Here is a 23401-nt window from a genome sequence, read left to right as displayed (position 1 = left end):
AAACTCCCTACATATTATAGCACCAGAGGTCCCCAGAACATTTAGGTGGTGGTTGTTGCTGTGTGCCATTGAGTTGGAACCGACTTACAGCTGATCCTCCAGCAGGTTTTCAGAGGCAGTAAACTACATGGGAGGAAAAAAAAATCACATGGGAGATTACTCATCCTTCTCCCACTAAGCGATTGGTGTATTAGAACTGCAAGCTTTTGAGATTGCAGTGCAGCTTCTTGACACTAGGCTACCAGAGCTAAGTCTTCATAAATGGCTTCAATATCCTTGATTACATCTGTTGTAAGAAGGATGCACAAGGACCTATAAAAGGACAGCTTTGGTGGCCTAGTGGGTGAGGAGTTGCACTGTCAACCCAAAAGCAGGCAGTTTAAGGCCAGGCCTATAAACTAGAAAAAATTCTTAAGAGTGACAGTGATGTTTCCGAAAACCAGTCACTGAGAACCCAGTGGGGTCAATTCTGTTCTCATAATCACAGGGTCATCATGTGTTGGTGTCAGCTTGATGGCAACTGGTTCATTGCTTAGTGTATGTTAATAATAACAGTGGAGCGGCCCGGGCAGAGCTTCTCAAAACCAGGGTTTGAAAAAGGAGATACAAGGGGAGACGTACACGGGTGTGGGAAAGTAATGACATGCAGAAGGCCAGCCCTGAGCCAGGCCCAGAGCTACACATGCTCACAGCCAGGACTGTAAAGTAAGGAAGCTGTTCAAGGAAATGGAGAACTCTGACTTTTAACAACAAAACCCACCACCAATAAAACCTGGGCTTGTCTAGCCCACAGACTGACAAAAGAACAAGTATGTGTTGGAGGAAGTACAATCAGTGTACTCCTTAAGAGGCAGGGATGGTGAAATGGTCTCACATACTTTGAGCATGTTGTCAGGAAGGGCCAGTCCTTGGGAAAGACGGAGGGCCAGAGGGAGAGGAAGACTCTCAACAAGGCAGACTGACATAGTGACTAACCATGGGCTCATGCTTATCAGAGGTGAGGATAGTGCAGGAAAGGACAAGGTTCACTGTTCACAGGCTCACAGAGTCGCTGTTGACTAGACTGCACCTCAAAATTACCTTAACAACTAGCCCCTAAGTGATGAACAGGGAGAAATATGTACACCATCAATTCATGAGAATTTAGACATTCTCTTTTAAACAAGTAGTATTTTATAGGGTAGAAAGTAAAACCCATATAGAATTTTAAGAAAAAACTTCATGCTGAAGATACGCTACTTTGTCCTGCAGGCGGGCCCTCCATGCTATACCTCAGAGATCTGCACATGATAGGTTCTGCTCTGCATGTTAGGGTGCATGGGAGCAGATGCTGCATGAGTGGGCAGCGGGAGCATCCCAGCATGAGAATTGGCGGAGCAGCCAGAGAGGTAGAAATCAGGGGAGCAGAAGTGTTGGAGAAGAGGTGCTGAGGGACAGGGGAGCAGGTGGACAGAAGTGCTAGAGGACAGGGGTACGAGGGGACAGGTGTGCTGGGGAACAAGGGTGCCTGAGGATAGGGGTGCTGGAGGAATTTAAAAAAAGTGCTGGGGGACAGGGGTGCTGGAGGACAGAGGTCCTGGGGGAGAGGGCTGCTAGAGGATAGGGGTGCTGGAGAGTAAGTGTGCTGGGGAGTAGAGATGCAAGAGGACAGGGGTGCTGGGGGACAGGTGTGTTGGGGGACAGAGGTGCTGGGGGTCAGGGGCACTTGAGGACAGGGTGCTAAATGTGCTGGGGAACAGAGGTGTGGGAGGACAGGGGTGTTGGAGGATGGGGTTCTGTTGAGCAGTGAGAATTGGGGTGTGGCAGCTGAGGAGCAGCCCGGCATGCAACACACTGTGCCACCAGGGCTCCCCCAGGAGGCGCCCTTATTTCTCTGTCCTCACTAATGGAACCCATGATGAGGCCTATGAGGAGCAGTGGCCAAGAAGGCCATTCCAGATAGATTCATTTTCTTTAATTAAAAATAAAAAACCCAAACACACTCAAATTAATAAGACTGTGCGAGTTCCTCAAAAGTCTTTTATTCTGTTTTGACCAGCCTGGTACACACTGCCAGGCCAATATTCAAAAAACCTTTTTTCTTTCTCTCCCCTCTTCCGAAATAGGTGATTTTAAGCATCAGGTGGGTTTCCTTTCAGTGTTTTTAAAAATGCAGTTATTCTTGGAAAAGGTTTCTTCCCCACGACTGTGTGATGCAAAGGTTTTACCCTAATTCTTTCTGATACCTCAGTGACAGAGAGAAATGGTCCCCATGTCACTCCGTGCTGGGGAAAGGTTCGATGCTCAGGGGCCTGTGCCCAGAGTAGCTTCCCAGTGCAGGACACACAAGACACTAGGGACTCTCTCTGCCCAGGTGTCCAGGATCATCCAAGCAGGGCTGAGGGCGGTACCCACCGATGGCAGGGGCTGAGGACAACCCCAGGCCGCAGCCTCACCAGCATCAGTGCAGAACCAGGACCAGAACAGGCAGCAGTGACTACGCTTCCCCGGAAGTGCCTCAGGCCTCAGCTCTGCCAAAAGAATGACCAAGAGCTGGACATGCACGGGCAGGGCCACTATCAAAGGAATGACTTCTCCATACCACTCAATACTGACATCCTACGTGCAGTACTCAGACAGTTCTCACTAATTAAGTTAGCCACTTAACATACAATAAAACATCACTACATAAAATTCTCTTTTAAAAGTCTTTGTAATTGTTTGATCCTGAAAATTAACTTACAAAACATTGTGCGAAAACACTGACTTCAAATAAATAGAAAAAAAAATTGGGGTGGACAAACTTTTTAAATGAATAGTCAGAAGGCTCCAGTCGCTCCTCAGTATCTGCACGACTCATGCACCAGCAGGCCAGGCCTCACCCGGGCCCGTGGAGAGTCCGCGAGGTGTCCTGTGCTCAGAATTCACAGTGGATGCCACCGCTCAGGTCCTTCACCACGCCAGCCTTGACCAGCCTGAGCAGCAGCCTGGTCTCCGTGGTCACGTTGTGCATGGTCTGGAAGTTCATGGCAGCCATGCACTGATTGTCAAAGTAGTGCAAAGGTATTCTGGGTCGAGTGAGGTCATAGCCAAAGCCCGCCAGGCTGACCTCGTCACACAGGTGTGTGGCCAATACCATGGCAATAGCACCCATTGTGGGCACGTTCTGGAAAAGAGGATGAAAATGTCTGAGCACAACTGACTGCTTTTCAAGTACTGTACATTCTATGTGATGCGATAAAACCTGAATTGGTGGCTGCAAGTATTGTTTTAAAATTGAATGCACAGAATCTATTTTAAAGTCTCACTCCCCATCCACATTAGGAATCTAGACTCTAAAACATGTGACTACATTTCACGTTCCACCAAGAGGCAGTCTGAAAATAAAAATGCTTTTTATGGCAAGCGAAAAGTTCTTTCTAAAGTCTACCTGCAGGCCATAAATCTGATGTCTTAAATCTGGTGGTGTGGCAGGGTAAGTGTTGAGCTGTCAACCTAAAGGTTAGCAGTTCAAACCTACCAGTCATCTAGGTAACAGAGGAGAGGTAGCTCTGGTGTCACTGCTAACCCAAAGGTGGTGTGCTTTATCTGATGGTTCAAATCCACCATCAGCTCTGTGGGAGAAGGACGGGCAATATCCTACTGTGTGATTTACTGCCTCTAAAAACCCACTGGTGGGTCAGCCATGAGTTAGTTCTGACACAATGGCAAGGGCTGAGTTTGGGCTTGTGCTGCTTCTGATCCATAGATTAACTGTGCAGCTTGTCAGCAGTGGCCTTCATTCATCTCAGTCCAGCTATGGTTTACAGAAACAAATATTCTCTCTTTTCTGCAAACAGCATTAGCAGTAAGCCTTTGTGTGTACAGGTGTGTTGTTATGTGCCATCAAGTTGCCTGCAACTCACAGTGACCCTGTGTACAACAGCTCTGACCCTGCTCTATTCTGTGCCAACTTTACTGTCCCCAAAACACACACCTGCATTACCCCAGTCACTGAATCAATCCGTCTTACGGAGAGTCTTCCTCTCCTGCACTGTCACTCCACCCTCCCAAGCATAATATCCTTCTTCAAGGACTGATCTCTCCTGGCAACATGCCCAAAATATGTCCGATGAAGCTTCAGAATCCTTGCCTGCAAGGAGCAGCCTGGCTTCACTCTCTACAGGATGAACTTGTTTGTTCTCCTAAAAGTCCATGGTGTATTCAACACTCTTCTCTAGCACCACAACTCAAAGACATCAATTCTCCTTTCATCACCCCTCATCACTGTCCAGCTTTCTGATGCATAGCACACAGTTGCAAAGACCATGGCCTGGATCAGGTGCACCTTAGTCTCCAGACTGACATCGTTGCTTTACCCTCCCATGCATGGCATCCCTCTCCAAGGACTGGTCCCTCCCTGTAACATGTCCAAAGTATGTGTACACATTTAGGTGGGATTCATTTCAAGACTAAATTATCTTCTGCTTTCATTTTTTTTTTTGGAAAAAAAACCATGTGTTTTCTGTAGAGGAAGGCATTTTGATTAGAATGAAAAGAAATTTTTTTTAAAGCAATACGGACTTTGTTATAATTGCTTGTTGTTGTGTGCTGTCAAGTTAGAACTAACCCATAAGCTGACCCTCCAGTGGGTTATCAGAGGCAGTAAATTACATGGGAGATTGTCCAACCTTCTTCCCTGAAGCAGCTGGTAGATGTGAACCACATGCCTTTACGATTGCAGCATGGCTTCTTACCCCTAGGCCACCGGAGCTCTTATGCTGTTATAATTATTGTGGCACATACATTCCCAAGGGTCTTTTGTACTGAGGTTAACAGGATAAAGCAGTTTCTTCAGATTCATGCAGTTACAAAGTCACCCATCAGATGGCAGCATGCACCAAAAAAGTGGGACAGATCTTTCCCACTAAGCCCCAGGTAGAAAGTGTAGGTGACCACTACATAAATTACACAGCTCAGGGGATTCTGAGATGACGTTTTCAATAGATTCTTGCTCCTAAGAGCACAATCTGTTTTTCAAAGCCCACCTCACTTGGTAAAAAAGGAATGGTTTCTACCTAAGCCCACTTATCTTTTTATCAATGAAAAAAATCACACAAATATTCAATTCAAATATAAATAAATGGATTCTAAAGTAGCAAGTAAACTTATCCTCCACAGAAAGGCATTCTTCATAGGGTTCTTCTTCACATTACTAAACCAATCCACTGCTGTGCAGTCAATTCTGACCCTCAGAGACAAGACCCTCCAGTTAAGTTTCTGAGGCTGTAAATCTTTGAGAAGAGAGTGTTTATCTTTCTTCTGAGAAGTGCCTGGTGCATATGAACTGGTGACCTTTTGGTTAGCAACCCAACATGTGATGCACTACACCATCAGGGAGCCTTGTGGAAACACAGGGAGGGACACACACACACACAGAGTCTTCTTCTTCAACAAAAATGAGATCATACAGATGTTCTATCATTTTGAGTTTTTTGCTCATGGGTATATTTTTGTATCCAGAAATATCAGTGTTTCTTTATCCTTACACTACGTAATGATTAAGGTGCCTCAGTGGTACAATGGCTCAGCATGTGGCTACTACAAAAATGATTGGTGGTTCAAATCCACCAGCCACTTTACAGTAGCATGTGACAGTTTGTATCAAAAAGGTTGTTGATCTTGGATACTCACAGTGACACTATGAACCACAGAGCTGAACTCTGCCCTATGCTGTGCCATCCTCTAAAATACCTGAACCCACTGTTAGTCACTGTGTCAGTCTATCTTGTGGAAAGTCTTCCGCTCTTTGGTTGAGCCTCCACCTTTCTCAGCATTATGTCTTCTTCCAACGAGTGGCTCTTCCTGGCCACATACCCAAAGTATAATGAGACAAAGTTCCATCATCCTTGCTTCTAAGAAGTGTCCTGTTTATACTTCATCCAAGACATATCTGTTTGTGTGTTTGGAAGTCTACAGGTTATTAAATACTCTTCTCCAAAAACATAATTCAATGGCATCAATTCTTCAGTCATCCTTAATCACTGTCCAACTTTCAGGTGTATAGGAAATAACTGAAGAGGATGGCTTGGATCAGGTCCACCTTAGTTTTTAAACAGACAGCCTCACTCGTTAGCATTTTGGAGAGGTTTCTGACAGAAGATTTTTCCCAACACAGTATGTCTTTTGATTTCTTGGTGGCTAATTATCATGGTGTTGATAGTGGCTCTAGATAAAATGAAATCATTCACAACTTCAACTGTTTTCTCTAACAATCATGACGTTACATCTAGGTCCAGTGGTAAGGATTTTTCTTTTCTCAATGGCTGCAGTCTTTGATTCTCTACTGCCAAGTGTTTCAAGTACTCTTCACTTTCAGCAAGCAGGGTTGTGTCGTCTGCCCAACTCAGGTTGCTGTTGAGTCTTCCTCCAATCCACACTCTTCTTCATAAAGTCCAACTGTCTGCTCAACATACAGATTGAATAGGTAAGGAGAAATGATGCAGCCCTGACACACACCCTTCCTGTATTTAACTCATGCTTTAACCATGATTTTTAACCCTTGCTCTGTTGGACAACAGTCTCAGTCTAGGTATTGGTTTCGCCTAAGCACAACTAAATTTTCTGAGATTCCCATTCTTCTCACTGTTAACCATAATTTGTTGTGATTCACGCAAGTGTATATCAAATGTTGTATTGCCAGGAGGTTAGATCTTAGAAAATCCTATGGGAGAATTTATATTCTGTTTTGTATCAGAATCTACTTGAAAACAATGTAATTTTTTATTTTATTTTTAATAAAATGTGTTTAAATAATGCCCCAATCAAGGAAACCCTCAGATTGATTCTGGTCTTTGTACATCAGTTCTTTGTCACTATATTTGCTAGTTACTCTCATTATTAACATTTTCAGAGTGAAACTGCTGGGTGGAAGATCATCCATATTTGAAACTGTTAAGATACTATCAAGCCACCTTAAAAAAAAAAAAGAGGCAATTTTATCCATATTACTGTTCACCAAGGGCGCTATTAAGCATTTGCTTTTATGTGACTGTAGGAGAAACTAAGCATTTTATAATGTATCCCTCAGCCACATTGTTTTTAAGCGGTTTTAGGGGAAACAAAGCTTGGCTCCTTTTACTTCAGAGCCCATTTTTAACTTCCTCTTCTGTGAAATGACTGTTTGCCTCCTTTGCCCACTTGTTTACTGACTCATCTTTCTCTTTTTTATTTGAGAAGAACTCTTTGTAGTCTAGGAGGATTTACTCTGTCACATATAGGCTTAATTTTGTGTTTTGACTTTGTTTACATCCTTTGCCATTCAGTAACTTCATGTTTTATGGAATTAAATACTTATTTTTTAAAAGGTTACTTTCCAGATAAAATCTATCAACAAAGGAGCATTTGCCTGGGTTTAGAAAATACTGTGGAATTTAATAAAAACACCAGGCAGTTTAAAAGGCCCAGAAATCAAGGAGGGGAAGAATACTGAAAGACATGCAAACATATTTACAAAAGCGCTCCTCTTTACAATTTAAGAATCTCACCAAATTCTGTTTCAATCCTGGGGGTCTAGGGGACATCACTCTGTCTGTTAAAAACCATGTGAGGAGATTAAAATTTAAGTCCATGTTCTGAAGGGTGAAGAGGCGCCGTATTTTCTGTATAAGCAAGAGCAGTGAACGCAGCCTTGTAAGAGTTCCATCATGGCCTCAGCAAGCTCAGCTGAGAGGAGTGGCCTATCACCTGATGGGAAGCTGGCTGAGGATAGGAGCCTGCAGTGGACAGCTATCACTTGGCCCTGCTGGCTCTCAATGAGTTGAGCAGAGGGAGGACAGGAGGGCAGGGCGCTGAGGAAAACTGCAACACTGACTCCTGCGGTTTCATGGGCAGCAAACTGCTGAGAACCAAGCAAGGCCAGCACCAGAGGCAGCTCTGAGACCTCAGACAACCAAGTTGGCGCAGGAAGAGCTTCAACTACCGGAGACGTGCCACAGGCTGAAAAGAGAACTGGAGAGGGATTCAGTGACATTTGATCACAGGGAAGAACTAGGAGGAAGACCCTCAATGAGGGGACCAACATGGTGACTGAACAGGCTTGAGCACGGTGGAGGTCGTGGGACGGTGCAGGGCAGGGCAAGGTTCAGACCTGTTGTTCATCGGGTCGCTATGAGTCAGTCCACTCGAGGGCACCTACCAACAACATATTTACTATAAAGTGTAAACCCAGACAAGTGCTCCTTTGTAAAGGCTTTCTGGTGGCATCAAATGTGGCGTATGGGACAGTTAACCAAAGGCTGGTGCTGAGATTCACAGCCTGGGAAACCCCGTGAGAGGTGTCTGTGCGTCATCATGAACTTGATGGCACTGTATTCAGATGTCTGCTTTCCTTATTAACCACAACTCTCTTTCTTTAATATATACAAATTGTTTTAAAGAATATTTTAAAATTCTCAGGGGTAACAGAAGAGCTGACCACACCAGGGTCTAGTGTTCAGTGTTTGCAACTCTGCGTTTCAGGCTTCAGGCTGAGCTATGAGGGCCCATTCTTCAAAATGTCTTCCTTTTTTTGGGTATTTTGGAGTTCTGCTTCCATTTTTGTTTAGGAAAGATTTCCACATGGATCCAGTGTTCAAGCCACAAAGTCCACAGGTAAGTAAGACATCCTCAGATATACGGTGGCAGCACCCAATTGCAGATAAAGTCTCAACTGTAATTAATTACCTACAGAGGACTGAGGCTCAATGTCAAGAAGACAAAAATTCTCACCACCGGACCAATTGGTAGCATCAGGATGGATGGTGAAGAGACTGAGATTGTTCACAGCTTCAGTTTGCTCGGCTCCACAGTCAACACTCTTGGCATCAGCAGCCAGGAAATCAAAAGGCGTATTGCAATGGGAAAGTCTGCTGTTAGGGACCTCTCTAAATTACTCAAGAGCAATGGTGTCTCTTTGGAGACAAAGGTGCGCCTGATACAGGCCATGGTCTTTGCAATCACTTGTTATGCATCAGAGAGCTGGACAATGACTAGGGAGGACAGAAGGAGAATTGATGCCTTTGAGATGTGGTGCTGGAGAAGAGTATTGAATATACCATGGACTGCCAGGAAAACAAACAGATTCATCCTAGAGAGGGTTAAACCAGGCTGCTCCTTGGAGGCAAGGATTCTGGGGCTTTGTCTGACATACTTTGGACAAGTTACAAGGAGAGACAGGTCTTTGGAGAGGGACATGCTGGGTAGAGTAGAGGGACAGCGCAGGAGGGGAAGACCCTCTATGAGGTGGATTGATTCAGTGACTGGGGTAATCGGGATGGGTGTGTCAGAGGCAATGCGACTGGCACAGGATAAAGCAGGGTTTAGGGATGTTGTACATAGGGTCGCTATGAGTCACAAACGACTCGACGGCACTTAACAACAAACAACAACACAGAGCAATGGTTCTCACGTTAGGCTGCAAAAAAGAAATCACCCAGGGAGCTTTGGGCTATCTCCGTGCACAGACTATGGCACCGACTCATTAAACCAGAGTGTTTGGGGGACTCGGGCAACAGCTGAAGGGCACTCCACTCTAGTGGGATGTCTCCTTCCATCACTTACAGAGTAAATGTTCACCTGAGCACCTGCTCACCTGGGGGGCCACACTGCTCTCCGGCCCTGCAGTTTAGGTGCTATCAAGCCCTAGAGTTAGAATGCCTCCCACAGTATAAATACAGTGTAATATATTAAAGAGACAAGGTGCAGCAGAAGAGGCCAATAAAAGTGTTTAGAACCCTCCACAAGGTGCAGGATGCTCTGGTGGCACAGGTCATAAGGAGCTGCATGGCTAATTAAAGGTGGTGCTCACTGGTGGTTCAAATCCACCACCAGCAGGTTTGTGGGATAAAGATGGGCAATCTCTCCCATGCAATTTACCACCTCCAAAATCCCAAGAGAGAGTCAGCTATGAGTTGGTTCCAACTTGATGGCAACATGCTTTGAGTTCGAGTTAAGGTGCAGAGTGGAGCTGACCGATGCCCCGGGTCCCACTGCAGATGTTTCAAGATACACAATTCAGCTGACGTGGAATCTGTATAGATGATTCCCCTCAAATATAAAGAAGAATCATTAACTTTCAATAACAACAAAAATACCTTATCTTGGCTCCAGAAACTGGACTGTGGCTCTGGGTACTGAAGGATGTCAAAAGCTGTCTCTTTGATAATTGTAGGATTCAAGATCCTAAACTGTTTTGGATGGAGTGGGATTTTTTCTGCCACTTGCTTCCAAAAGAACAGTCGCATCCAAAACGGCTGAGGAGAGAAATTGAGCAGGATTAGGACAAGGGTTGAGTAAAGGCGTCCTTTCAGGGCAGGGTGAGCATGCAGACCCTATTAATCAGGCTCCTGCATGGATGTAGGCATGTGTGGCCTTGGGCAGGATGTCCTGCAGAGAGTGCCTTAGAGTGGGCCAGTCCATTAGTCTAACCCAAAGAAGTCCCCAACCCAAAGAAGCCATTCCAAAGGATCTGCTGCACAAGGGTGGCATCATACAAAGTCACAGTGTTTTTGAAAAATCCCTATTCCTCACAGATTTTATGTATGTTTACTTTTAATTATTTTAATTGGCTTTAAACATGCAAATATGTACACACACGTGCACACATGTACAAACACATCAAAACCTGTGAGAACTGGAACTCAACAGCACTGCCTTACTTTCCAGGTTTTGCAAATATCCCCCTTAGGACATGTCCCAGTCTTACCACTTTTCTGCCACTTTTTATTCGTGGTAAATATGTTTTTCTTCTCCAATTGGTTCCATCTTACACAGGTTCTAGCTTTTACAGGCTTTCCCATATAATATTTGCCAACTGAGTATATTTTACATGTATTAATTCAGTGATGAAAGAGAAGGATTTAATGACAACAACTGCACTAGTCATGTTCCACAACCATCATCAGTATCCATTTACACATATTCTTTTTAATATCCTTAATAATAGTATCTATTCATCCAAGAAATATCATCTCTGGGAGCTTCCAAAAGCTATGAAAGCTTCAATCTGGTGAATGGTCAAGGTGAGTGGTCAAGTTCAGGATATAGCAATTTTGGTACACACACACACACCCCCCCCTCTCAAAATTAGGTTTTGAAAGCACTTTTCAGCTAGGAGTTCTGTGGCGTTCTCCTACTGAGGGAATGGTGTGGGAAAAGGCACCCACTCTCTGTCTGCAATCTAATGGACTGCAGATACCACACTTTGTACTACGACATGTCTGATATTTGGATCTCTAGTGCTTACCAGGGTTTCATTCTTTATCATTGCTTGAAGCCAGCTGAAGTCAACACTCTTAAATAAAACAGCAACAAACAAGTCACTGGAATAATATTCAAGGTCAGATAGTGGTGCACCCTCGGGATAAGTCATCCTGATAGTAGTTTTATTTCCAACTTGCTCTGAGTATCCCTGAACTGGTGCACTGTTTAACCTATTTAAATAAAAAACAGAGATAAATGGACAAAGCAAACCGCGAACCACCTTTTCTTGCCAGGCAACACCACTGTGTCATGCACTGCATGTTCCACTGAGGACTAGAGGTGAGTATGGCTGTCCTGTCCCAGCATTCCCAGAGGAAGCTATCTTTCTCAAGCAGCTGGTCCTTACAGCTCTGCCCTTTCAAAAGTCTGGTTCTTTCCTAAGTCCCCTATGGAATACTCTGCTTTGGGGTCTCCCAAATCACCTGCACTTACTATAAGCTTGACACTGTTCACTAACTCTCTTCATCTTCACTGTGATCTGGGAGATAGGCCCTATTTTGTCTCCATTTTACAGATGACACAACTGAGGCTTTGAGAAGCTAGGTCAGTCCCTGAAGTCATCTCTGCTGGGACAAAGGCACGTGTGGGCACATCATCACGTTCAGGCTCAAAATTTTGGTAATAGAGCTTGTCATTGTTTCTCACGACCCAGAAATTCTTCTCAACTACCGCATTTCTGATGGCAGCTTTACCAAAGGCCTTTGACTTCAGGCTAGAAATATGGTTGTTCCCTGAAATGGTCACAATGTCAGTTGTTGTTATGTACCATTGAATTGGAACTGACTCCTTGTTGACTCTCCAGCCGGTTTTCAGAGGCAATAACTGCATGGGAGACAGCTCATCATTCTCTCACAGAGCAGCTGGTGGATTCATACCATGTACCTTTGAGTTGACAGCACAATTCCTTGCCACTAAGCCACCAGAGCTCCTTCACACAGAGAGTAAATTTTATTTGTCCAATTTAGTTCTCAGGTTCAACCTTAATTGCTGTTTCTTCTTTCTCAGTCTCTCTCTGGGTCTACACACCTCATGGGCTGTTTACCTCAATCCAGACCCCTGCCCTGATCTCTTTCTCCTTCAATCAAATCTATATACACTATTACTACCCAATTTTCATCATGTCTCTGGCTCTTCACATCCTTCACACAAGAACAATCTTCTTGGGAGACAAACCACTGAAATATATCAGGAGTCTTAAAACATCTAAACATTTTAAAAAATAACCACCTTACCTCTTGAAATGTCTCCAAAAAACAAAGACGGACATTCTCACAATAACAAAGAAAAACATCTGAATGTCCAGCAATAGGAAAAGAGCTGAATTCACCTTTTGATACCCTCATTAACAAGAATATGAATGACCAAAGTAAAGGTAGTCCTCAACTTACAAGGTTCTGTTACAACGATCCATCATAAACTTGTTCTACTGTAAGGTCCCCCTCCCCTTTATTGCCTTTTATCAGCAGTGTATTTATAAATAAAATCTTGGAACATCTGTGAGTAAACATTTGGGAATGATAACATCAGCAAATTATACCTTGCAATATTGCATAAAGTATTATTAGTGATAGGACATTTTAAAAAGCCATTAAGTGTCATTTTTTCATAACTCAAATGTGTTCTAAATAGACAATTACTTGTATTCAATAGGGAGTTCTGGTGATCTAGTGGTAAGAAGCTGCACTGCAATCCCAAAGGCACACAATTCAAATCCACCAGCTGCTCTGCGGGAGAAAGATGGGTAATCTCCCCCCATGTGATTTACTGCCTCTGAAAACACACTGGAGGGTCAGCTGTAGGTTGGCACTGACTCGACAGTGCACAGTAACAAGAGGCTGCTCCTCTTTCTCCCACAGAGCAGCTGGTAGATTCAAACTGCATGCCTTTGGATTGGCAGTGCAACTCCTAACCATTAGGCCACCAGAGCTCCCTCAATCAATTTCTAAAATAAACACATATTGATTTTATAATCAAGGAAATAACTTTGAACCAGCCAAAGCAGTGCCCACTGGATAGCTCCTCCATATGGTCTCTGCACCCCAGCTAGCAGTGTCACTAGTGCTCCCCCAAACTGAGACCCCCTGCTCCCAGGAGCCAGGAGTCCTGCCTCAAGTCTACTGCATCCTCCCTCCTCCTTCCATTCCCTAAATCTAATCTGCAAATCCTGTAAAACCCTACCTCTGTGAAAAGGGCTTGCCCAATTCCTGCAGCCCACCCCATATTCCTCAAAACTAGGGCCAGTGAAGGGCAGGTGGGGGCATCCAATCTTTTCTTTTTTTGGGGGGAGGTCCCAACTTCTCAAATATTAAGTGTGCTCAGGCAGGAGCCAAGCTTGCTTTCTGAGTCACTGGATTGTTATTAACTGGACACAGTACAGTAAACTGAACTCCAGAGAAGAAAGACTGGCTCTGAAAGCAACATACCTTATCACCACATCAAACTTGTTGAGGGCATGGCCCAGCTCTAGACCGTTAAGTATCCCCCCACTTCCGATGACCACACAGCGCCGACAGGCCTTGGCTTTCAGGTGTTCGGGAAGGTCGTGTTCGGGCAAGCTTTCCAAGAGGGCCTGGGCCATGCCGGAGAACTTCCGGAATCCGAAAGGAGGGCCATACTTGTACTCAGCCTCGTCCACCTTGGCAGCGGGCGTCACAAAGGGCTGCAGGTCCAGGCTGTACCGGCCCTTGAACAGCTGCGCCATAGCCTTCTTGGCAAACCCGGGGCGGCACTCCCTCTGCAAAACTTGCTGTGTGTAGCTCTGAGCTCTCTGGAATGGTAATACCAACCAGGTTTAAGAAACTGCCAATGAGGGAGATAACAGCTTAAAAGTAATATAGTTTAGGGCATTATGATTTTCATAAGAGTTCAGAATGAGGGTTGCAGAGTGGAGTATACTCGGGGTGGGGGTGGGGGTCTGCAGGGGGGATTGTATACCAATGAAGGAGTTTTTTTTTGCTTTTCAAGAAGAGCAAACTGGGGGTGGGGTGGGCGGGGAGAAAAGTGCAACAATGAATGAATGGAAATCCAAAATCTCTGTTAATGTTCACTGAAATTAATAAAAAAAATTAAAATAAAAAAGAAATTGTGAGGCATCAGAAGTTGTCTCTATGGACAATTTGTCCTGTGATGCCTGCTGTGACCCTTGGTTTAAGAAACTTAAAAAAAAATAAAAAGAAGCAGCAGCAGCTAATTTACATTCAGAAACTTGAAAACCCAAACCCCAGAGAAATCATGACTGGTAGATAAATGTAACAATACTACATATTTCATCAATCGAGTAAAATGAGAGACATCCTTATCTCAAACTCCAAGTCTAACCTTGTCCAAAAGATTTGAGGTTAAAAAAATTCTACTTTTAGGTTTTTAGACTTCCTATTTTAAACTCCTACTATCTGTATGCTGCTCTGCTAACCTTATTCATTGTTCAGCTTTCTCATGAATACGTTATTGTTGTTGTTTTGTGCTATTAAGTCAGAACCCACTGACAGCTGACCTTCCAGTGGGTTTTTAGAGGCTGCAAACTGCAAGGAAGAGACTGCTCATTTTTCTCTCATAGGGCAGCTGGTGGACTTGAACTGCTTGCCTCTGGGGCCGCAGCACAATTCCTTATCTACTAGGCCCACTAGACTCCCATGTATATGAGGCAACTGAAGAGAACTGTGGTTTGGGCAAAGGAAGAACTAACTGCTCCATATGGTTTCTAATGATGATGATCTTCCAGAAAGTAGATGAGGCCTCTCTTCTGAGGCTCCTTTGGGCAGATTCCAACTGCCAGTTTTTTGGTCTGTATCTGAGTAGTTAACAGTTTACACCAGCGTGGGGCTTCTGTGAGAAGACCAGTGCTGTGTTTTATGTAGATGGACAGGACAAAGTTGCATAGTGAACATGGAGAAATGAAGCAAACAAATAAAGCAAGAGTTCACCACATATCAGTAAGTCCTATACAAAGTGTCATCATTTCAAGCTGTTCCCAGGGGACAAAACACTGAGACAGGATGTCTGAAAACCCCATCCAAGAGAACAAGGAAGGGCCTGGAATTTAAGGGTTGTCTGCAAGGTCAGGCAGATTGAGAGGGAGGGAGGAAGTCTACCCCGAGGACACTAAGTAGGTCTTGTGTTGCCAGAGCAGATGTGATCAGACAAATGAGATGCAATGGCCAACAGCTAAGGTCAGACACCGCCTCACAAGGCAGGCCTGGGTCATGGTCATCTCACCAGGTCAGGGAAGGCCCAGAGTATGGCTGTCCTCCAAGGTGAGGCTGGAGACACAGATGTCCTGTCAGGTCAAGGGGGGCACGGGTCACAGCCATTCTGTCAGGTCAAGGGGGGCAGAGGACATGGCCATTCTGTCAGTAAAAAGGAGGACTAGGACACAGTCATCCTCCAGGTCAAGGGAGGCTAAGGACACAGCTAACATTCAGGTCACAGGAAGCCTCAGTCACAGCTGCCCTATCAGGTCATGAACAGGGGAACACAGCTGTCTTGTCAGGTTACAAGAGGGCAGGGTCGCGGCCATCCTGTCAGGTCATAGGAGGCCAGGAACACTTCTGTCAGGCCAGCACTTCTGTCAGGTCACGGGAGGCCAGGCCATGGGCAAGTGAGGACACGGTCGTCCTGTCAGGTAATGTGTATGCATTCACTGAGGAGGCTCTTTACATCTACCTGTCTGCCCCACAAAAGATCCAAAGCCCTTGAAGATTAAAGGTGAACTTAGGAATAAATACCAGGACTAGAAAATTACTTTGGTGTGAATGTCTTATTGAACTTGCATTCCTACTCCATTAAACAGGTGCTGTGATCTACAGTTTATAGATAAGAAAACTGAGACTCAAAGCCATTAAGAAACTCGTCTAAGGTCTCATTGTCACTAAGCAGCACTGAGAGGTGAATCTAGGGCTGCTGATTCAACATTTTATTTTCCTTCCTCTCAGTGCCACACTGCCTGTTACTTGTAGTGTCCCTGCTGTGGACACTCCCCACCCAGGGGGTATGATGTGGATCCCTGACTAGGGAGCCAGGCTGCTGAGTTGAGTTCTGACCCCACCACGGACTAGCTAAGGTGACCTTGGGAAAGTTAAGGGAGCTCCTCAGTTTCCTGTGCTGTAAAATGGGAAGAGTAACAGTATTTGCAGCCCCTGGGCTGTGAGAAGTGAATGAACCACACCTGCTAAAGCACTCGATTGGGATCAGTTCCTGGAAAATAGTAAGCTCTCAACATACTCAACTCTACGGCATCTAACAACAACTTCAAATCACTGTCATCGAGGGGGAACTGCCTCATAGCTGACCCTCCAGTAGGTCTTCAGAGGCAGTAATCACAGGGGAGGCAAGCATCCATCTTTGTCCTGAGCTGTCCCTGGTGGCCTTGACCTGCCTGAGGTACCACCTGTAGGTCAGGAGGACAACTCTCTACAGACTTTGTTACCAGAGTTCCCTGAAGTTAAGATTACTGTTAACTAAACTGGATGTGAACCTGGACAAGCAGTCTGATCATAAGCTAACGCCCTCGCCTGGAGTGATCCCAGCATCTCCAGTCAGATAATTAAACAAGGGTAACACATGGGAAGCACTGATTAGCATTCGGTACATACCACATGCTGTGGATTGAAATGTACCCTCCAATTCTGGCTTGTCACTGTAGCTGGGTCTGGCAGTTGTTATATAAGGATGTAATCAGTGGGTCAGCTGTGAGGGGACTGGGATGGATACAATGTCCTTATTCGGGTCATAGCCCGGATCTCACGTAAGGAATGTCGCCCTGGCATGTAATCTATGTTGCCCTTCATTTATAAGATATACAAAGAGATGCAAGCAAAAAGAAGAGCAAGCAAAAGAGGAAGAGCTAGGAACAGTGTCCTTTGAATCTAAGGTCCCAGTGCTGAGAACCTTCTAGTTACAGGACAAGTTGTAGACCTCCAAGGGATGGGAGGCCCACAGATGATGACCTCCCTCCCAGAGCCAGCAGAGAGAGACGGCCATCCTCGAGAGCTGGTGCCTGATAGCTGGACTTTCAGCCTCTTAAACTGTGAGAAAATATTTCTGTATGCTGAAGTCATCCACCTGTGGCATTTCTGTTTTAGCAGCACTAACTGGATAGCTAAGATACCACTCTACATTATTTAAAAGTATCTCTTCTTCCAACCTGGGCTCACTTTAGTGAGCAATTTAAGCACACATACAGTGACATCAGCATTTAAAAGGTCCACTGATTTAGAAAAAGAAACAAATTAAAGGGGAAATCCCGCACTAGAATGTAAAATCACTAACTGTAAAAATTGAACATAGAGCTGACAGCTGGTATTACAAGGACACACAGATACAGAAAAAGGTGAGCAAAGATGGAGCAGAGACTGGAGTGAAGCAGCTTCAAATCCAGCAATGCTCAGGGCTGCAGGCTGGAGGCTTGGAGAAAAGAAATGGTTTCCCCAAAGCTTCCAGAAAGAACCAGCCCTGCTGACCCTCCAATACCAGACTTCCAGGCTCCAGAGCTGTGAAGGGACAGATTTCTGTTCCTTTAAGCCACTCAGTTTGTGGCACTTTGTTATGGCTGCTCTAGAACATTAATACAAAACCTGAGAAGTCAAGCAAGCCATAAATACAATTACAAACAACCACCAGAGCTCTCATAAGAACAAGAAGCCTATATATAACAATAAGTAAAAGAAGCACATAAGGATCATAAAAAGTGAAAGGGCAGGGAGATGTATAAACAGAAACATTAAAAGCTGGGATTCTAATGGGGGAGGAACAAGTCATATGCCAAGTGGTGTGCTGGCTTTTCACAGGGCCGTCCTAAAATCCTCAGTAACACAGGCGGAGAAGTCTGTGATTGTGCACTCAAATATGGCTGTGCAGATGTTACCCCATGAGACAGGGCAAATCCCTGCTCTCCCTTCCTGACACGCAGCCTTCCATAAGCACTGCCTGTCCTGAGAAAGACGCTTTTGGGATTAAACTGTATTCCCCCCAAATATGTGCTCTAAATCCCAACTTCTATGCTTGTACTTGTTCAATTATTTTGCCCACAAAATCTTTCACTATTGCAATTACAAGCTTGGATTTCCCTCTATTTTCCCCCTACCATAATTTCAGTTTGAGAAATGCGAAGTCTGTTATTCCTTTTTTATTTTCTAGCCTCAAGCCTTTGCACATTCATTATAATGCTTTGCCTTCTCAAGGTGCCTTCTGAAATCTATTCAGCCCTCTTACTTCAGCACTTCTTCCTTTTGCTGTAGAGTCAAGCCTTGAGTTGTAATAGTGAAGGCTTTCATGGGCAAAATATTAAGTGGCTCATGAAACACCAACAGAAGGTGGGAGAAATACATAGAGTAAAGAAAAAGAGTTGGATGATCCTTGACCATTTCAGGAAGTAACATATGAGGAAGAAGCAATGGTATTGAAGGACGAATCCCATGCTGCACTAAAAGCATTGATGAAAACCAAGCTCCTAGGAGCTGACAAAACAAGTGAGATTTTTCAACAAAAGGATGTTGTGTTGGGCATCATCACTTTTCTATGCCATGATACCTGGAAGACAACCAGTTGCTCAACTGTTTCAAAGAGGTTCATATTTGTACCCATTTCAAAGAAAGGTGACCCAACAGAATATAGAAATTAAAGAATAATGTAACTAATATCACACACAAACTCTTGTTGAAGATAATTCAAAAGCAATTGGAGTAATAAGTCAAGAAGATGCCAATAATCCAAGTTGGATTCAGAAGAGGATGTGGATCAAAAGAGTATCATTTTTGACGTCAGATCTTGGCTGAAAATAGAGAACATCGGAAAATTTTCTCTATACTTATTGACCATGCAAAGGCATCTGTGTGGATCATAACCAATTGTGATTAACATGGTGAAGAACAGAAGTGCAAGATCATTTAACTTTATGCTCATGTAGAACTTGTATATAGACCAAGAAGCAAGCAAAGAGAATAAGGGGATATTTCATGGTTTAAAATTAGGAAAGTGTGTGTCAAGATTGTATTCTTTCATTGTATAATTTATTCAATCTGTATGCTGAAGAAATAATCTGAGAAATTTACTGGAAGAAGAAAATAGCATCAGGCCTGGAGGAAGACTCATTAACAACCTGCAATATGTAAATGATACAACTTCTTGCAGTAAACAATAAAAACTTGAAGCACTTTATGACAAAGCTCAAAAACTACAGCCATCAGTACAGATTATACATATCTCAATAAAGTTAAATCTGCACAAGTGGACTAATAAACAATATCATAATAAATAGAAAAAAGAAGTTTTTCATTTTACTTGGATCCACAATCAACACTCATGGTAGCAGCAATCAAGAAATCAAGATGTGCTGCACTGGGTAAATCTACTCAAAAGGCCTCCTGTGGCCTAGCGGCAAAAACCTGCACTGTAATCCTGAAGGCACGCGGTTCGAGGCTACCAGCTGTTCCACAGGAGAAGGACCGGCAATTTCCTCCCATGCAATTACCTGCCTCTGAAAACCTGCTTAAGGGTCAGCTATGGGTCGGTTCTGACTCTAGGGTACACAACAACAACACAAGAATATCTCCTGTTCTCTATCCTGTCAAAGAAAAAGTGTATGTGCCCAAAAAGTCTCCTAAAAGTACCAAAAAGCAAGGTTGTCACTTGCTAGACTAAAAGGAGCCTGACCCACACCATGATATTTTCCATTGCTTCATGTGCATGTGAAAACTGGACCATGAATAAGGAAGATGGGCAAAATGCAACCTTGGAGTTGTGGTGGTAGAGTGCTGAATATCCGATGGACTGCGGAAAGAAGAACCATACAGGTCTTGGAGGAAGGGCAGCCAGAGTGCTCCTTGGAGGAACTGTGAGATTCATCTCCTAAACTTTGGGGATGTTATAAAGAGAGGTCAGACCTTAGAGAAAGGCTATCATCTAGCCAAAGTGGAGGCTAGCAAAATTGAAGACGACCTTCTCGAGCTAGCTAGTCTGATATGGTAGCTGCAGAAGTGTGCGACCACAGCAGCAGAGGAGGACAGCCTGGGACTGGGCAGGTTTCCTTCTGCTGTTCAAGGCTCCTGATGAGCTGGATCTGAATGGAGGGCACTGAACAACAATCTGGCTGCAGCAATAATGTCTTCAGGAATGGACTGTTTGCTAGGTTTTAATGAGGCAAGATAAGCACAGGCTCTATCTTGAGCAAATATCTCTTAAAATATAAAAGATCAAACCAGTAAACTAGAGGGAGAAATGAGCCAAGACTAAAGAAGATCTCCAAGATTCCAGGAAGCCAAGTAGGAGGTCCAGGAAGGGATTTGACGCTTCCCTTCCTCCAGAGTGTCCCCCTACTATGGTGCTCATTTGCAGACTTCTAGCTTCCTACATGGTGTGAAGATAAATTTGTTTGTTAAAACCACCTGTATCAGTCAGAGCAACACCAGATAACAAAGATCCCACACTACGTTATTTTCCATTTTCTCCTCTTCCGAGCTGGGCTGAGGTCAAAGCGTGTGAAGAATCCAAGCACGCACATAATCAGTAAAACTATCATTTAATAGGTTGGTTTCAGTTTATGTTTTAAAACAAGTTTGAATTGAAAGAAAAACATTGAAATGGAATGTGAATGCACTAAGACTGAGCATGAAGCTGCAGGTGCAGCCCGTGCCGGTAAGAGGCCCGTGCCGTTCCATGGACCTGTCCTGTGGCATGGCAGGTGCCACAGTTCGCTGCGTGACGCAGACAGAGTCCTGTGGCTGCTTGCCTTGGTCTGTCTTCAGTCTGGATTTGGAGCACTAACACAGTTTGGAACCTTCATTTTCATAGAAATGACATTATTGTTTAAATGCATGCTTCGATATGTTTTAATTTATTCAACAGATAAGACCCATCCCCAGGGGAAGAGCTGACCTTAACATGGTTGGGATTCACATTAGGCGTTCTCGTGTCACATTCTTCGAAAGCATAATTTTTCTTGACGATATAAAAGATCCATACTCCGAACATAAACAACGTACATCTAGGGGAGGAAACACACAATGAGGTTTCCAGTACAGTCACTGCGGTAATCAAGACAGATGAGTATCTTCTACTGACTTTAATCTCAGTAGAAGTCAGCCTCCCCTGTGGCAAAGACGGTCAACTTTAAATTGACCTCTGTGATGAAATGAGGTACCATTTCAATTTACCCCCCCAAAACAGTCATTCATAACTGTCTTTTTCATAAATGAACGGAAATAAAAACAACTTTTTGTAGAAAATAGAGAGAAAGGAAAGTGTGCGCATGTACACACAGAATCCTGTAATACAGGGGATGCATTAGCAATACTACTTGTCTTTAGGAGACAGGGAAGCCAGGGTGAGAAGAAGGTTCACTGAATCTTCTTTAATATCTTTTGAATTTATAATCCTGGGAAAGTAATGCCCAGCAAAGTGCTTTCAGGACATGTGATAATCTCCTTACTGAGATTAAAAAAAAAAACAAACCCTACATACAGACAAAAAGAAAAGCTGCTGCAGGCTGGCCCGGCGTCTACAGCAGCCAAAGCACAGCGGTATGCACCGAGGTGGTCCATCTGCCCCACTCCCACATGGCAGGGACGGACTGCCACCAACACTCCCCTAAAAAGGGCACAGAAAGTGACTCAAGAGTGTAATAACATATATGTCCCTCCCCCTCCACCTTCTGAATCAGTAAAGAAATGGGGGATTAGATTTGAAGGCTGGGTTTTTAATCTTCTGGTAATTTTCAACTTGGTTGAGCTGGTACCAAACAAAATTGGCAGGTCCTTTAGTAACATGACCACAACCAAGTAACCAGCTGCCACCCAGCCAATGCTGACCCATGGCGACTTTGTCCATGTGCACCACAGATATTCCAAAGGCTGGTTTTTCCAAAGTAGATCATTGAGTTCTTTCTGGTCCCTCTGGCTAGACTTGAACCTCCAGCCTCTTGGTCTGCAGTTGAGCATTAAGCATTTGCACCACCCAGGGACTCCAGATACAAAGGTAACCTGGCTGGAACACCTGCCATCCATCTTAGTATTTAATATTTGATGTTATTCAAATGCCTTTAGGGAGCTTTAATTAAACATATTTTATATTAACTTAAAATAGCTAAGGGAAAAAACCCTCTCATGTTAAATACTGGTGTGAGGAGCAGGGGAAGAGCAGCTCTCCTGGGTCTGAGCGCTGGGATGAGGGAACCTCACCCTGGCCGGGATCTGCTCACCGCTCAGCACAGTCCCACAGTGCAGAGTCTTATCTCAGCAAGCTTTCAGAGGACCCTGCTATGTTAGTGTCAAGACCAACCGTGCTGCCCTGACCCTGCTCAGCCTTAGGGCCCTCCCTAAAATCTCCCAATTCTGCACCAAACTAGCTCACTGCTTTAAGTAATTTCTCACTCATCACGACCCTCTCTATCAGGCTTCTGAAGAGGTAAGTCTTCAGAATCTCTCCTCCTCGGAGCGGCTGGTTGATTCAAATCCATGACCTCTTGGTTAGCAGTGCCAACAAATAACACACGAAGCCACAAGAGTTCCTCCAGTTCTACACAGTTCAAGTAAAACGAGAGGAAGCTCATGGCCCGAGGGGCTGGACTTACTTGACAATGTTTTTGAACAAGCTGGGCCTTCTCATCTTGTTCTGAGGACGGGCGTACCATTGCAGGGATGGTCCTGAGCAGTCACTTCTCAGCTTCACACAGTTATAATCACTGGGCATCACTGTGAACACAAGGGAGGAGAACAGGGCTGAAAAGGCCTGCAAGTTCCAAAAGAGTCTTTATGTGGTACATCTGTATCATCGAATAGTACACAGCAATAAAAAGAAAGGAATACTGATATACACCCCAATCTGGGTGGATCTCGAGGGAACAGCCAATACTAAAATGTCACACATTGCATGACCTCACAGCATTTTTGAAATGACAGAACTACAGGACTGGGAACAGATCCGTGTTGTCAAGGGCAGAGGGAGGCATGGCTATAAAAGATCTTCAAGGGTCTCTGTGGTGACAGAAATGTTTAGTATCTTGCTGTTACCCAGGGCAATATCCTACCCGTGATATTTTACTAGTTTTGCAAGATGTCACCATTGAAGGGAATTGTGTAAAGGATATTGTTGTTATGTGCTGTCAAGTCACCTGTGACCCACAGCAACCCTATACATACAGCAGCTTGGA

At 44.3% G+C, this 23401-nt stretch overlaps 1 protein-coding gene across 1 annotated transcript; it reads right to left on the bottom strand.

Moving 5' to 3' along the window:
• Positions 1-2896: 2896 nt before the first annotated feature.
• On the bottom strand, positions 2897-22941 carry ST3GAL5 (ST3 beta-galactoside alpha-2,3-sialyltransferase 5). The gene is made up of 6 exons (XM_006900369.1): positions 22823-22941; positions 21130-21238; positions 13683-14026; positions 11243-11429; positions 10092-10250; positions 2897-3145 (listed from the first exon to the last, which is right to left on the bottom strand). Exons 1-6 carry the CDS (start codon positions 22939-22941, stop codon positions 2897-2899), a joined length of 1167 nt encoding a protein of 388 aa, XP_006900431.1.
• Between the last annotated feature and the right edge of the window lie 460 nt (positions 22942-23401).

Source organism: Elephantulus edwardii, unplaced genomic scaffold (assembly GCF_000299155.1).
Source record: "Elephantulus edwardii isolate Elephantulus edwardi_28Jun2011 unplaced genomic scaffold, EleEdw1.0 scaffold00283, whole genome shotgun sequence".
Lineage (NCBI taxonomy): Eukaryota > Metazoa > Chordata > Mammalia > Macroscelidea > Macroscelididae > Elephantulus > Elephantulus edwardii.
The sequence above is the reverse complement of the archived record's forward strand: the minus strand, read 5'-3'. Positions and strand labels throughout refer to the sequence as shown.